The 16,752-nt window shown below is 41.0% G+C and overlaps 1 protein-coding gene across 1 annotated transcript in view; it reads left to right on the top strand.

Annotated features, from left to right (window-relative positions):
• The window catches only part of Vps13D (vacuolar protein sorting 13D), a 187,957-nt gene extending 171,702 nt beyond the window's left edge, over positions 1–16,255 (top strand). The window contains exons 75-80 of the mRNA XM_080280204.1: positions 7,446–7,645; positions 11,331–11,443; positions 11,925–12,062; positions 12,868–12,999; positions 14,417–14,597; positions 16,128–16,255. Of these exons, the coding sequence (XP_080136330.1) occupies positions 7,446–7,645; positions 11,331–11,443; positions 11,925–12,062; positions 12,868–12,999; positions 14,417–14,597; positions 16,128–16,217 (854 nt within the window). The 3' untranslated portion in view covers positions 16,218–16,255. The remainder of the gene's footprint in view (positions 1–7,445; positions 7,646–11,330; positions 11,444–11,924; positions 12,063–12,867; positions 13,000–14,416; positions 14,598–16,127) is intronic.
• Positions 16,256–16,752: the final 497 nt, after the last annotated feature.

Raw genomic sequence — 16,752 nt, 5'->3', positions numbered from 1 at the left:
ATATTATGTAAATAGATGATGGTGTGTTGAATATCAGTAGTGAATGGAATTTTTGTAGGCTGATTTGAGTTTGGTGAATATGAATAATGTGTGAAAGTAAGTGTACTGTCAGTAATAGTAAAATGATTGTAGAGAGAGCAGGTGACTTGTGCTTGACTATATGGTGCAGGTGAATAGAGAAAAACTTGAATTGGTGGAAAAATTTTAATTCTCTGTGTAAAAAATGTCAGTGTTGTCATAGTTGCAGGCTGATCTGAATATGAACCCAGTGGACTGCAGGCTGAAGTTGTCTTTCTCCTGTTGTCCCTCTTCCTTCTTTGAGGGGATAACAGAGGAGTTTAGGGACATTTTTGTAACTGAGTGGACGTCAATATGATAGGAAATTTTGATAAATGTTTTTTAAAACTGGGTCAGAAGAGTGGCTTAAAAAAGAAAAATAAATGGTGCTATGAAGGTTTTAATATGAAACAGAGGACTGAATGTGGAGGCTACAAGTGTATGCATGCAGGAACATCAGTGGCCATGTTAATTTATGCCTGTGACTAGGTATACCATGAGTCTGAGAAGCCAAGAGTAAGAGCTGTGTAAATGAGACCGTTAAGTAATGTAAATGGTCAGGATAGAATAGATACACAGGTTCTTGAAATATGAGGAGTAAGTTGATTGATTTGAAGGTGGTAGAGTGCATTCTTAGATGTTATGGTCATGTGGAGAGATGTGATGAAAAGGGGGTTTGCAAGTGAGTTTGAAGATGGCAGGAGGTGGGAAAGGCCAGTAAGATGACTGGATATGGTAAATGAAAGTGTGAGGGAGTGATATGGAAGTTGAAGCAAAGGAATGGATAAAAAATGATTAATATGTATGGTGATGCACATGGTAAGTGTTGCACTCCTCTATTAATTTGGTAGTCAGCAGAATAGTTGTCTATCAGATACATTATACTCTTTATACTCTTAACTTGGCCAACAATTCTCATCTGTCCATCGTAAATGCTGAGTTGTAGCAATAGATTAGCACAAGAATATGATGCTTGATATGAAGAAGTGTTGTGGAAAAGATGTGGAGTCGTAGCATTATCATTTTGTACCACTAAGTTACATGAAATAAGCTGGAAAAGGTAAAAAGTCTCAGCCAAGTTAAAGTAAATAGAGTATAGTGAACTTAATCTAAAAAGAAGCTCATGCAAAAATGTACCTGTGGTTGTTTTACCTGTGAGAAGATGCCAGGATTTCCGAGGTCCGAATGATGGATGAATGATTGGATGACCCGTTTCTTTTGGTACTCTGTTGATAGATAAAGTTTTTGTGCTTTCTCTTTCCTGTACCTCAATTCTTCCCAAACCATTAGTGTTACTGGGTATGATTTAGGATGCTTTGTATTCTTCTGTTTATTATCCTCTCTCTGATTTTTATGCTGTGATATTGTGTATTTATTTTCATTTTTTTTTTTTGTGTGTGTGTGTGTGTGTGTGTTTTTCAGTTTTGCTTCTGATGATACATATGCTGACATTATTTTATTTTGGGGACAGCAGGGCCAAGTTATAATTTATTTTTTAAATGATTTATTCAGTTTACTGAAGATAATCGTAATCCAGATGAATTTACTGAATGGTACACAGTCAGGGTAAGATAAGGTACCTGTCATATATTACAGCGTGCAATCCTAGAAACTGCAGTGTTAAGGGATCACTATAGGTTCTGTTAAAACAACTATAGTATATAACATGTAGTATAGGTTTGCAATAAAGGTAAACAGTATAGGTATACAGTACAATATTTGATTTGCCAATGAGGATGTTAGACTGCTCAGCCATTTCAGTAGTTGAGATATATGTAGTTGTTTTATTTTTGCTTTTGTCACATTATTTGATTTAGGTGAGGGAGATTCCTTGTAGTGAATGAGTTAAAATGTATGTCAGTGATGTAACTGGTTTAGGTACAGAACAGTAGATGTTTATGTCAGAAGACATTTTGACTCTGCACCATGATTTTAGTCTCCTCACTATTATGCTGTGTCTTATTTGGTTCTGCCACCGCTAAGGAGTTAAGTTTGGTTTAGGAAAATGTCATTATTTTGAAAAAGTTAAGAGAATGTATGTTACCCCACTACCATCAAAGGTTTTCCTGAAACTAAATAAATTTGTATAGTGGTAGCACAAACAAAATATGATGCTGATGAGGGATGCCCTCATGTGGTGGCACCAATGTAATCAGGTGGCACTGCTGCTTGATTAAACAAATACCCTTCAGTTCACTCCATATCCTTTCAAAGGTGGATGGTGGACTCTATAGGGGCCACAACAGCAACAAATATCAAAATATAACAGACATCGTCATACTGAAGGACATACCATGACCAAGCTGACATAATTTACATTGTTTGGCAAAAAAAAAAAAAAGAAAGAAAAAAAAAAAAAAGCTTGGTTGTGATGGAGATAAATAATACAGTATTTTAATCTTGTCACAGTGAGAGATCTCCTGTAGCTTAACAGATGATGTGGCAATAACAGCAATGAAATATAAAAGACACAGTTACTAAAGAGGCACGGTACTCTGTTATACTTGGTTAATATACTCTTATAAACCAGTTCCTCATTTATCTAGCTACTGTTTTCTGACCGGCCCAAGGGGCTCCCTAGCACCTTTTCCTAATCTGTATATTTTTCATATTGAATATCAGTGCTGCACTGTGCTGTTGTCTGAGCTATTTCAATATTGATTTGTTGTATGAGATGACACAACATATTGAAGAGAGTAGCAACATGCATCATCATTATGCTGACCCTTTTCTTTATGAGGTAAACATGGGAAGGAAGAGGTGGCAAAGAAGCCTGGTAGCCCATGCAAGTATAGCCTGGGGACTGTGATTGTACATAATTGAATATTTGAGTCTCCTGTAAATGCTGCAGTAATGTAAATGCATGTCATCCACTGTGATTTTAATGTCATGTATAATCATCATCTTCTTCATCAACCACTGCAAGTCCACCACTGAACAAAGGCCTCCCCCAACCTTCTTCATGAGTTCCTTGACTGAGCTAATTTCTGCCATAAGTCATATATATATATATATATATTATTGTAAATGCATCTCCAATGTTGTGATTTTAATATCTGAGTCTTATATATTTATCCTTCCATCATCCAATCATATGCTGCCACAAATTCCTTTAAAAAAATATATAGCCTTGTCCCAGTTATGAAGTACAGCAGCTTTGTGCTTTGATTTTGTGCAGGGTCATCAATGAAGCGTGCCAGTGTGTTGCGATTGTTGATGCTTTATTGCTGAGTGATATTGCAGTGGCTTATTGCAGCTTGATCCACGATGCTCCCCCACTTTTTGTTCGTTTATTTATCTTTCGTATTCAGTTAATTTATTGTTTTTACCTTTGTTTACTTTGATCAGTTGCACTGGTGCTCACTCATGCTCACTTGTTTTTTCTTCATTTTTTAGTTTTTCTGGCACAGGGTTAAAAACTTTATGATTATTTTACCATTAGAATATAGTTTTTAAACTCGTTTGACTTTCAGTTGCAGAGATAGCAAAGAACCCGCTGTCTATCCTTTATCTTATTACCCGTCCCCACCTCGGAGAGGCTTGGGGACAGGTATTGTTTTCACTCGGTTTGTCTGTCTGTTTGTTCATTTGTTTGTTTTTTATGTTTCTCTCTCTCTCTCTCTCTATTTTTTTTTTTTTTTTTTTTTTTTTTTGAACAACTTTACACGAAAACTACTGGTGCAATTTTGACCAAAATTACGAGGATGATGGGCTATAACCTTCTGATCACCTGATTAAATTTTGGGCCAAATTGGGCCAAGGCCCAGGCTGTAAGCCCCCAAAATGCAAAAAAACGGTGACGGGAAAAAAATCCTTTTTTCACCATAACTCCTTTCAAATATGTCATATCAACATAAAACCAAAACCTAAAGGTGCATCTTTCAAATCTATATCCTATAACACGCCTCATTACATCAGGAGGGGTCAAGGTGCATCTTTCAAATCTGCATCCTATAACATGCCTCATTACATCAGGGGGGTCACCCGCAAGTTAGCGGTAGGGGGGTCAGTGTCAGGTGGGTCGGGCCTTAAATTTCAAATGGGCATAAAATCGTCAGTTTTCACCCGATTTACTCCAAATTTGATATGTGACATCTTTGACTAGATATCCTGTTGTGTTTATACGTCAGCATTAAAATGACTGCCGGGGATGGGATTGCTGTGCCTTGGCACCGCTTCTTATGTTCTACAAAATGTTTGTTGGGGGCAGCGACCTGCCACTCACTCAATGAAGTAGGGCTCTGCGGTGACTGGAAACTGTGTGACAAGCCAAATGCTTTCCTGTATTCCAGGTAACTATTTACTCTGTTGGTGGTAACTATACAGCCAGTTGATGCTTGATGTTGTGGTTGTTGTTGTTGATCAGCCTCAGTCTCTTTGCCAAACAGACCCATCAACCACAGGCAAGCAACTGCTCATCGGCCATCCCATGCAGTGAACGGATGTTCCCATGTGGTTGATAGTGCAGGGAAAAGCAGGAGGTTTGGTTCCTGGGTGGATACTGCATTTGCATTTCCACCCCTTTAACAGAAGTGCCATAGTAGGCTCCACTTCACCTCTTGATCTGGTTATATGGTTACCACCCAGCATTGTAAATGGTTTCCTTGGTTACGGGAAACCATTAGAGTTGTCACTCGTGTAGAGCCACCTGAAGTGGAAAGAAGAGCAATAAAAAAATGACAGGAAGGAAAGGGAGAAGTAGAAAGAGATTAGGACAGACACAGAAATAGAATGATAAAGGCAAAGGAAGTAGGCAGCACTGCGTCAAGTGGGTGGTTGATGGTTGCCACCACCTACCAATTCCCTGGAGGTCTAGTGGGTTAAAGCACTACAGTTGGACAGGGTCTGCAAAGGCTAAAATCTGAGGGTAGGTTGAAGGTTATGGCTCACATAATACCACTCAGGTGAATGAAATATGTAAGCCTCATCATAAAGACTGGGACTGAGTAGCCAAACTCTGGACCGAATGCTCCTAGTAGGGATAAATGGATTTGGTGATAGATGGATTGATAAATAGATGAATTTGCTTTAGGAACTTGTAGGTCAGCATTCTTCTTAAAACAATGGATATTAGTCTTTGTTTATTACGACACCAAATTTCTATACGTACACAGAAACTGTAGCATCCAGTTCTTCACTACCTCCCTGGGTACGCAGAAGGGCACTCCGGGTCCCCAGACAATAGAAAGGGTTTGGTTGTTAGCGTCACCATTTATGATAACATCTGAATATTTTGGTAGGAAGGAAGGCACTGGATAGAGTGTTTCAGGATTCACTGGAAGGAAGGAGTAATGAAGAATTAGCACAAGCCATAATATGGCTCTATGGCACTGTAGGAATAGAGGGAAAATAAAGGCCACAAGAAGCATGGTAGAGAGGTAGGACAGATCAGAAGAGGACAGTAAGGAGAGAATGACTGGAGACAAAAAGGCCCCTTTTAGTCTCCTCTTATGACAAGCAGGGGGGAAGTATTCTTGCCACCCCTCACTAGGAGTGCAGATTCATTGGAGGCAACACACCAAAGTGCTGGTAGCTCAGGTCAGCTGGCCAGCTTGGTACCACTACATCTTAATGGAAACATGCTGCCAGGACTGACTCCTCCCTCACTCATATCCCTTTTATTTATATGCTCCATTATTACAGTCTACTTTTTAGCAGCATTTGCATTCAGTATTCCTGGATATCATAAATTTATATTGTAGTTTATGATCTGATTTTCAGATATCACAACTGCAGTTTTATCAATTTTAGCTGCTTCATCCCTTGGCTTATTTCATATACAGTAGGCTCGCACAGTGCGCGAGAGATTGGGCGGTCCACAACCTCGCACACTGGGAATTTGCGTACTGGGAATACATAATCTTATGGGAATAATTACATATGGGCGGTACCCCCTTATACCTGGACATTTTTGGGCCCTTAGAGACATAAAAAAGGTCAAATTTTTCAGACATTGTACTACAGATATATCTGCAATGACAAAAATATGGGCAGTCACCTTAACAACAGTAGACAACAGGCCTGATGGATTTAAACAATAAGAGTTCTGAGGCACGGCAATGCACTTACAGTGCCCCCGCCACCACCCCGGCCGCACCACGTTTGTTTAACGGTTGCCAATGTTGTATTATTCCAGGCTTTGACGAAGAAATTTACAGCCTGTTGAATGTTACATTTCTTCCAGAATGCAGCAACAGTCATTATGGTGGGGGTTGCAGGTATGCCAGGTGAAGCAGGTGAGTCAGGTGGGGCTATGAAGGTGGAGAGGGAGGCGGCTGGTGAGTCAGGTGGGGCAGTGGAGGACGGCGGTGGGTGAGTCAGGGGAGGTGGTGAGGGGAGGATCCTCCCTCTCCTCCTCGCTACTGCTCACATTTTCGGCAATTTCCTTCATCTCTTCTTGCTTGTTTGTTTCATTCCTCATCTTGTTATGGACGTATTGGCAGCATGACAACTTGGTATTCATGAAATAAACATCATTATTATAGAAACTGGGTATCTATTCTAACTTACTGTTATTGCCAAAAACGTTATTATTGAAGCTGTTATTGGCAATATCTTATTGTAGACTCCTCTTGAGCACCTTCCCCATGAGCCTCTAGGTCACTATTGGCGCGTTGTGTGTGTGGGGGGGGGGGTCGCGTACTGATGGAAAATCGCATTTTTAAGCCACTTCTTGCCTCTACCTCGTGTTTTGTGGGGTAAACTCGCGCATTCAGGGTTTTTTGTTATGATTTTTGGTCACTCGCGCACAATGTGATTCGCGTACTGTGATGACGCGCACGGGGCAAGCCTACTGTACTGCTATTCTAAGTAATTATACATTTCCAGTTAATGCACCACCCTTCTGTCATTCATTTACTGTATTTATTTATCAGAATTTTCTTTGAGAACTAGAACCAGTAAGAGAAAGATAATAGTGCAGTGATATGATGTATATTTTTCTAAATAAGAGTAGCTTCCTGTCACTCATTCCTGTTTTCAGTTCTTTTATAAGTATTTGCTCTTATTTCTTTTGCTTTCCGCTGTTCAGCCTGTTAGTGAGAAGCAGAATTATGAAGATGATGATGATGATGATGATGGCAGTGATGATGATGAGGAGGAGGAAGAAATATTTGTTCCTTCATATTATATTTATATTTAGGGGGCAGGGTGGCTCAGTGGTAAAGTGCCTGACTGGAGACCAAAGAGTCGAGAGTTCGTGCCCCGCCTGGGTAACTGCCTTGCCGGGAGAGGTGGTGCTCTCCCGTCACCTGACGAGGCCATGTGATGTTTCAAGGTCTAGCTCGGGGGATTCATTTCCCTGTGTAGAAAATGAAAGATAAAAAAAAATTCATATTCTTGCACTGTTCTTAAGGTTACAACTATCTTTTATGTTGCACCTTCCCCAGGGTCATTGTCTGATGCCGTGGGTCAGGTGACGATGGACCCAAGACACGAGGAACACCGACTGCGGTTGCGCTCACTACACTCTGCCAGCGGGGCCGATCATATGGTTGCTGGGCTGAGAGGGCTGGGTCTGGGCCTGTATGGAGGACTCACTAGTATTGTATCACAGACTTATGCTGGAGCCACTCAAGAGGGATTTCCGGTAAGCAGGCAGTTTTACTTCTTGTTTATTATTAGTATTATTACACAGAGGATGCATGGATCAAATATTTGCAGTGAGACAGATAATCAGGAAGGCTTGTGAGAAGGACTGTAATGTGTTTATGGCATTTATGGATCCGGAAAATGCATACAGCAAAGTAGAGAGAGAAGGATTGTGGAAGCTTTTGCGCATGCATGATGTAGGTGATAAGATGCTAGGTGCCGTCAAGATTTTTTATGATGGTAGTGAGGCATGTGTAAGGGTAAATGGGCCTTTAAGTGAATGGTTCACGATCGGTGTGGGCGTGCGACAAGGTTGTTTGATGTCCTCATGGTTGTTCAGTTATATATAGATGGGATGATGAGAGAAGTAAGAACACGAGTAATGGAGAGAGGGATGGCGTTGGTAATGAATGGGAATGGATGGACTATCTCAAATTTGTTGTATACTGATGATGCAGTGCTACTTGCAGACACCGGAAAAGAACCTTTTAGACTAGTGCAGTTTTGCTGATGTCTGTGAGCATCTTGCCATGAGAGTAAATGTAAAAAGAGTAAAGTGATGGTAATCGAGAGAGAAAGTGACCCACAGTGTGATGTCACAGTGAATGGAGAGAGACTGGAATTGGTGAGAGAGTTCAAATACTTGGGTACAGTGATAGAAAAGAGAGGAAAATGTGCAAAAGAAGTGGAAAGTAGAGTGACACAAGGAAGGAAAGTAGCTGGTGCAATGAAGGCCTTGATAAGAAACATAGTCTTGATTGTTGAAGCTGCACGAGGCTTACATGAAGGAGTGTTAGTGCCAACTTTAACATATGGATGTTAGACTATGGTGTGGCATGAAAATGAAAAGTCAAGAGTAAGAGCAGTGGAGATGGGACTGCTGAGGTATGTACAGGAGTATAGAGAGTGGGTAGGATATGAAATAATGTGATTCGTGAAAGATGAGGAGTGAGGAAGTCTGTGGACATCAGAATCGAAGAGAATGTAATGAGGTGTGGAGAGAATGGATAACAACAGAGTGGTGAAAAAGGTATATCTGAGCAAATTTGAAGGAGGGAGGAGGCTAGGTAGGCCAAGGAGAAGGTGGAGAGATATGGTGGACAAGTGTGAGGAAGAGAGGTATGGAAGTCGGTGAGGCTAGGGGACTGACAAGAGATCAAGCTGGCTGGATGAATATTGTAAGAAGAAGTGTATCATCCATGATTTGGCACCCCTCCTTAACATGACAGTGTTTGGATTGACTATTGGATACGTTTATGTGAATCTACAGAATGTAGTGAAAGTTTTTTGGTGCATCAGATAGAGCAGTGCGTGTGGATGGTGAACTAAGTGAAATTTTTCTATTTGGAGGTTGGGTTAAAAAAGGGATGTGTCATGTCTCCATGGTTGTTCAATCTGTTCATGGATGGGGTAATAAAAGAGGTACAAGGTAGGGTAGTTGATGTTAGAGTGGCCCTGGTGAGAGAGGATAGTGTTTGGAAACTCCCTGTACTGTTTGTTTGCAGATGATACTGTGTTGTTGAGTGAAGACGAAGGGGAGCTGCAAGGCTTGGTGGATGAGTCTGGGATAGTGTGCAAGAAACGGAATCTAAAGGTGAATGTAGGGAAGAGTAAAGTGATGGTCTTTGAGAGAGGTGGTCAGTGAATGTATTGAGAGTTTGGATGGTGAGGAATTGGAAAATGTGAGTACGTTTAAGTACTTGGGTAGTGTGATGAATAAGGATGGAGGTTTGGAGGGTGAAGTGCTTGAAAGGGTACAGCAGGAAAGAAAGGTTGCTGGTTCAATGAAAGCAGTGATAAAAAACAGGGAAGTGCGTATGGAAGTGAAAAAGTTACTACATGACAGTATTGTGATACCAACTCTAACGTACGGAAGTGAAGCTTGGACGTTGTTGGAAGGACACAAGTCAAGAGTGAGAGCAGTGGAAAAGAGTTATTTAAGAGGAGCCTGTGGAGTCACATGGAGAGACAGGCTGACGAATGAGGATATAAAGGAGCATTGTGGTGTGGATGTGGATGTGAGAGGAAGCGTTAGGAGAACACACTGAGGTGGTTTGGCCATGTGGAGAGGATGGAGGGTGAAAGACTGATGAAGAGAGTGTATGTGAGTGAGGTGGAGGGGGGAAGAGGGAGGGGGAGGCCGAGGATGAGATGGAGGAATGAGGTGGAGAGGTAAAGGAGAGAGGGGGGGGCGAGTTGGGAGCAGGGCAGTGAAATGGCGGGGGACAAGACGACGTGGAGGCGATTTGTTTGTGGCCACCCCAAACGGGATTGAGGCATCTGGCAATAGATAGATAGCTAGATAGATAGAGCCAGGATTCTGGGGGCTTGATTAGTGAATGAATGGAAGCATGGCCCATTGGATTGGGCAAACTTGAGCTGTCTGGACATTGTTACTCCTCACCCTGCCGTAGGGTGGGAAGGGAGGTCCGGATGATGATGATGATGATGATTACATAGGATTAATGTCTGAGCAGAGACACTTGCACAATAAAAATCTCATAATTTATTGTCAATTTCCTCTTGGTTTCAACAGATCACCCTGAGGATGGTGAAGAAAGATTAACTCTCAGGTTGTCCCTATTTCATGAAGGTGGCAGAAAGAGAAGGGGACATGGCTGGAAATACTCTGCTCTTTATGATCAGTGAAAAAAAAAAAAGCCCTAATATGCATCCCATGATTGAACAAGGCCAAATAAAGCTGGGGAAGCTTGTATGGTTGTGTGGTAATTGAGATGTGTGCATGAAGAATATAAGGAAATAAAAATAGAGGTAAGAAGGTGTCCAAGGAAACAAGGTGTGATATGGTGAATCTGCAAATAAAGATGTGAGGCAGTATATTCAATTGGGAATATAGGCTGGTAATATGTACAGGGTTTTGTGTGGTTACGTATTGACAACTTGATGAGAGAGTTGATTTGATGACAGTTTGTAAATGATAATGTTTGTTTATTAACTCATTGTGTATGTACAACTCACTGTGCATGTACAGGGTGCATCATGTTGATAGCTAGTGTCAACCATTATCTACTTATTTGATGTGGTGGTGCGTACTTCTTCCTACACCTTTTATCATTCCTTTTCTCTCTCTCTCTTTTTCTCTTCCTGTTTCTCCCATCCATCCTATCACTTTTTATTATGCCTCTCATCACTTCAAATAAGTCTAACTGAGTGACAAGCCTAATGGTTTCCTGTAACCTAGGAAACTATTTACAGAACTGGGTAATAACCATATAACCAAATAATGGAGTGATGTAATGTAAAAGGTGAAATTGATATTACAAAGTTTTTTGGGGTGCAAAAGAATAGAATTGGAAAAACTGAGGAACAGTGTTTTTAGATGAATATGAACAAGAGATAGAGGAGGAGTTAGGTGTAATGAACCAAGGACTGTAACTGAAAATAAATTGATACAATAAAATGAAACTTACAAGTTTCTGCCGAGTCAGGATGCCAGGGGCTTGAATGGTGAGTGAATGAGACTGTGGCACATTTATTTAGACAAATTAATTAGTTGCTCCATATCAGGTTTTGTTCTTGCTCTCTGGACCTTACCTCCCCCATTTCTTAGGTGGAAAGAGAGGTTTGAATGACGCCTATGACATCAACAGCAATGATGATGATGATGAATGATCCTGATATTAAATTTACTCATCTCACACCTTCTTTTTCTCTCCCTCCAGGGCTTCATCTCAGGGCTGGCCAAAGGAATGGTGGGCACAGTGACCAAACCAGCCATTGGCTTCCTTGACCTGGCCAGCAGCACATCACTGGCTGTGCGAGACACCAGCAAAAAGTGAGCACACAGTGATGATCTTGTAATCCCATCATGTGTTTTCTTTATTTTGTTCTCGGTACTGTACTAGGTTTTTTAATTTATATATTAAAAAGCTTGACTACATTTGTGTGCTAGCCAGAGACAGGAATTACTGTACCTGGCAGTGACAAGAGTTTCACTTCTGAATTTCCATCCTCACCAAAGGGTGGCAGTGGCAGCAAGCTAGATACCGGAGAAAAGTGGCAGTAAGATTGCATGATGTTGCAAATTGTAAATGCTGTTTGAAACTGCACCCTGACTCTGAGTGTGTGCGCGTGCGTGCATGCATGCTCGGAAATGGCAGAATGAAGTACTGTACAATATATGACATTGTATTTGTATAGATAAGTTCCTAATGTTGCTTACTATTACAAAACATAAGTGAACTGTTGACTGTTATAAGTGAATTATTTTCCTATGTTCTGCCCTACTAATCACACTTTCCCCCTGTCACACCCAGCCCATCACAGAAGTTGCCAAGTAAGATCCGTCTGCCAAGGCTGGTGGTGGGGCTGGACGGGATGCTGCCCCGCTACTCCCATGTTCAGGCCGCTGGACAGGAGCTGCTTCTCTCATTCCAACATTCACCTTCAGAAATGTGAGCTATAATAATGTGGAAAGAAATTACGCTCTTTTTTCACCTTAACTCGACCTAAACTTGCAGTCACTCCATCTTGAAAGCTGAGTTGTAACAAGAATCAAGCACTAGAGTATGATGCTATTTGTGCCAGATGTGCTGTGGAAGGATTGCAGAGCCATGGCTTTGTTTTCTGCCTCTGAGCTACAGTATGTGAAATAAGCTGCAAAGGGTTGAAAATTTGGGTGAGGTTAAGATGAAAGAACACTAGTAATTTTAAATGAGTCCAGCCTTTCACTGTTACAACATATTTGTGTAGTTAACTCATGGTGCCACCAGACTAATTTTTTCCTCTTAAAAGAACCCAATGATAGTGAAAAGGCTAATGAAGGCTGTGTTAAGGATTGCAGAAAACTAGTCACTTTAGCCAACTGCTTCCCAGAGATTTTTTTCAGGGTATGTTGAAGGATTGTCTGTGTTGTAAGAATTAGGTGAATGAGTGAGCTGTTGTGTGAGAGATTGCCTTACGCTAAGGACATAGTGGGTTGTTGTAAGTTATATTTGGTGTTTTGAGAGTGAGATTATGAGGTAATTTTTCTGTGAGAGTAAGATGAGTGTGAGCTGTATAATTGTTCTTTGAGGGTGATATAAGTTTATGAGCTGTATAATTTTTCTCTGAGAGTGAGATAAGTAAGTTCGTGACTTGAGTGGTAATTTGCTTGTGGTTTGAGGTGCTTTATTACACTGAGGTCATAGTAGATTGTATGTGAGTTATATTTTGTGTTGATTACTATAATTTGCTAATGTGCCTTTTTCCTCTGCTCAGCTTCCTTGGGTTTGAGGTGCTGCGTAAGGGAGAGGAGGACTTGCGTGTGTTAATCTCCAGTGAACAAGTGCGAGTGTTCAGTCAGAGTGAGCCTTCTCTGCCTCCAACACCAGTCCTCACCGTTTACTACAGGTCAGCATAAATAACCTACCTTGTAGATGAAAATAAAGGATAGCTTGTAATTATTAAAACCTGGTGGGCTGAACACTGAAAAGCACTGACAGATATTCAGTTCACAGATTGTTGGAATTTTATTTTTGTAGTAAGGTATTGTAATTAGATTTGCATTCATTTCTGTGTGCTTGGCCACTGCTGGGTCTAGGATTGTTAAAATTTTTTCATGAAAACATTAAATTGGAGTTTATTACATATATCTGTCAATCTATCTGTTAATCTTAGTCCATCTGTCTATATCTATATCTATAGATAGATAAATAGTTAGACATATACATGCAAGCAAGTGGATGTTTGTTGCTTACCCATCATGAGTCAGACGTGGTAGAATGTTATGAATCGGCAGAGACCAGTTGCCTTCTTTCCAAATCAGCTGAGGAGACAGTTTTGTGTGTTCACGATGTAGTCATGACATTGGACAACACACACACACACAAAGGAAACTTTCTACCTTTGCCTTTCTACTGTAGTGGAAGGTGGGGGTACTCACCATCCACTCACTCGATATAGTGCTGCTCTCAGGGGAATGCCTTTTCCTCTCTTCCTTCCTCCTTTCCTTCCTTCCTCTTCTGTCCTTTTTTCCTTCATTCTTTCCTCTTCCTTATGTTTACGGGTGACTCTGCACTGAGTGACAAGCCAAATGGTTTTCTGTACACCACAAAACCATCTACTACACTGGGCATTAACCCTAAAGGTAATCAAATTATGACATCTGGTGGTTTAGTGGGTAATTAAGCCAAACGGATTGGGCCTGTGCGGGTTTATATTCAAGGGGTGATTGAAGTTTATTGCTCATGTAATGCCACTCAGGGATGTGTGAGGCTGGTCACTCTCGTCTTAAATGTCAGAACCAACTTGCCTGGCCCTGGGCTCCTACATTTCTTTTGGGGCAACACTGGATTAGGTGATGAGGATGATGGCTATTTCTGAATGAACTGTTTACATTATAATTTATGTTGTATAAAGTTTTTCCTGCATAATATGCAGGTAGGTAGATAGATAGATAGATAGAAATGCAGGTTTCAGTGTTGCCCCATGAGGAGTGTAGGGGCCTGGAGCTAGGCAGGTTGATTCTGGCGTTGAAGTTGAGAGTGACCAGCCTCAATCATCCCTGAATGGTAATACATGAGCAGTAAACTCCAACCACACCTTGGATATAAACCTGCACCAGCTCAATCTGAGTGGAACACCTTAATTGCCCACTAAATCACCAGGCACCATAATTTGGTTATATGGTTGCTATTTTCAGAATTAGGGGCATGGTGTCGCGGCAGACCATTAATCGGGGAAGATGGAATGCAGGCAATGCACCACATTTTGTATCATCGTTAGGAGAGTTATGTGTTTTGTGTTTTTGTTTTACTTTGGCAAACAGAGACCTATACCAGTGCAAGGCTGTGGTGTTGCGTGCAGAGGAGTCTGAGGAAGATCATCGTCACTACATTGAACTGACCCTCAAGGCTGAAAGGTCTGACCCTCACAGCCTACCCCGCCCCTCAGACATGGCATACAAGAGGCCGAAGGTGCGGTGTGACTCACGAGACATTGCAAAGAGAGTAAGTAGAAAAATGTTTTAGCAAGGTTTTGTATCATAAATTTTCATAGACATGTAGCATAAGGAGTGGCCATTAGGTGCACAAGACTTACCCATGTACACATAGAATACTTACCTTATGAAATGTATGTTTGTACTGTATGTTAAAGTCTGAAAATATTGCAGTTAAAATATTATGTATGCCGAAACTTTATATTGGGAATTTTGAGGGGGTTATTCTGCATTATTGTGGTGATGTTGACACCAGTACAGCAAAGAAGATTGCCTAAGCTGCTTGCCACAACCACAGAATAGTTTGGTTGGGATATTTATCTTAGTCCTGCCACTGACTAAGGTGATGGGGGCAAATATTCCATTAGGTGATGGTAAAATCAAACTCTCATCATAGTTTTGACAGACATGAGAGTTCTGTAAAGTCTCATCATGTCCCAGACGTCTCTGGAAACCCATACAGTTTTTCTCTGGTGCAAAATCATGATCAAAGCTGACTGGAGTTCCACCTCTTTGTCAAACTCTTCTGATTTTTACCCTTTGCATGGCTTCATGATTCTCCCACGCTGAACGTGAATTTCTTCCCTCTGGGAGAACTTCTTTTGCTTTGTTTATGAAAAAAAAAGAAAAATCATGTGCTGTTTTCTGCTTAGCCACCTCCCTCCCCCACCTTTTTTTTATAGTTCAGTAACATTAGGGGAAGTACACTGAGGTGGATTGGCTGTGTGGAGAGGATAGAGAACGAGACACTGACAAGGAAAGTGTATGTGAGTGAGGTAGAGGGAGGGGGAGGCTGAGGATGAGATGGAGGGATGGAGTGGAGAGGTATATGAGAGAGGGGTGTGTGAGCTGGGGGGCGGGCAGTGAAATCGCGGGGGACAGGGCGACATGGAGGTGATTTGTTTGTGGCCACCCCTTGCAGGATTGAGGCATCTGGCAATAGATAGACCTTTCACCTCAGTCTTGTGAGTGAAGTTTGGCTTTTATCCCTGCACATGCTCTGTAATGCCTTCATTCTGGGTAATACGTTCACTTAAATTCTGTCAGCCAAGTTGACCATAATGTTTTCCCCTTGAATGGTTGTATGCAAAATAACTCTACTTGCCTAAGTTTCTGCATTGTATTCTTTGCATCTAAGTTTGCATAGGTCATTGTTACTCTCATACTCTCATCCAGGCTTTGTTGTTGGGTCTGCCATGTGAGTTTCCAGCAAGTGCTGCCCCAGGATGGGAAAGGAGGTCTGGATGATGATGATGGTGGTGATGATGCCAGTAGGATTCAGTTCCCATTCCCAGTTAGTGTTGGGAGGTGGCAGCAATGATTCTTAGATGAATTGGAGTATGGACGTTTGTTGATAAATGGGTAGAAAAGTGTGCCTAGATGGCATGGTCATTCATGCATGTGCATTCCTGCATATGGGCAGGCAGGTGGGTGGGTGGTGAAAAAGAAATATATATATGGTGCAAAATTGTCTTCCCATATTGCAATAGAAAACAAGGCGTAATATATTGTTTGTCTTTTCCCTCCCTTCCATTACTAGGCTGCCCAGCAGATCAACTATGCAAGAAATCTTCACGAGGAGTTGTGTCAGACATTGCTGTCACAGGAAGAGGAAAATGTGGAAGACTGAACTGACAGCCATCATTCCTTAAAACTTACTTGAAGGAAGTACATTTTAAAAATGGTTTCATAATATATTTATTGGAAATTCTGGAACAGTACCTAATGATATTCAAAGCTGTTATTTTTTTATATCCTTTTTTCAACAAACTTAAAGAACTTGTATGCAGATATTTGGAATCTGAAGTTTGTGATGACTAATAGCTAAATATTTCAGGAGTTAGTATATATATATACTGGTCATTGTTTTGCATGCACTGCTGTGATATTCTTGAAGATATAGTCAAGAAACACTACATGTACTGTATATAGAATGCTGAAGCTCTTTAGTAACACCCAGTACTCTTACTTTTGAATATTTGTCATTTGATCTATCTGTTAGCCCTTCCTTGATTTTTCTTTATATCTTGTATTATAAATGGTATATGTGTAGGTAATGTGATATATGTAGAGTTTGGTAATGAATCTAAAATCTACTTCTTAATATATGTGACATGAGGACATCTACCCAAAGATCATTACAATTGATTGGCATAAACAGATTC

This window comes from Coenobita brevimanus, chromosome 83 (assembly GCF_032717465.1).
Source record: "Coenobita brevimanus isolate Jiangsu-jjx chromosome 83, ASM3271746v2, whole genome shotgun sequence".
NCBI lineage: Eukaryota > Metazoa > Arthropoda > Malacostraca > Decapoda > Coenobitidae > Coenobita > Coenobita brevimanus.
Note: the sequence above shows the minus strand (reverse complement) of the source record. Positions and strands in the feature narration are given on the sequence as shown.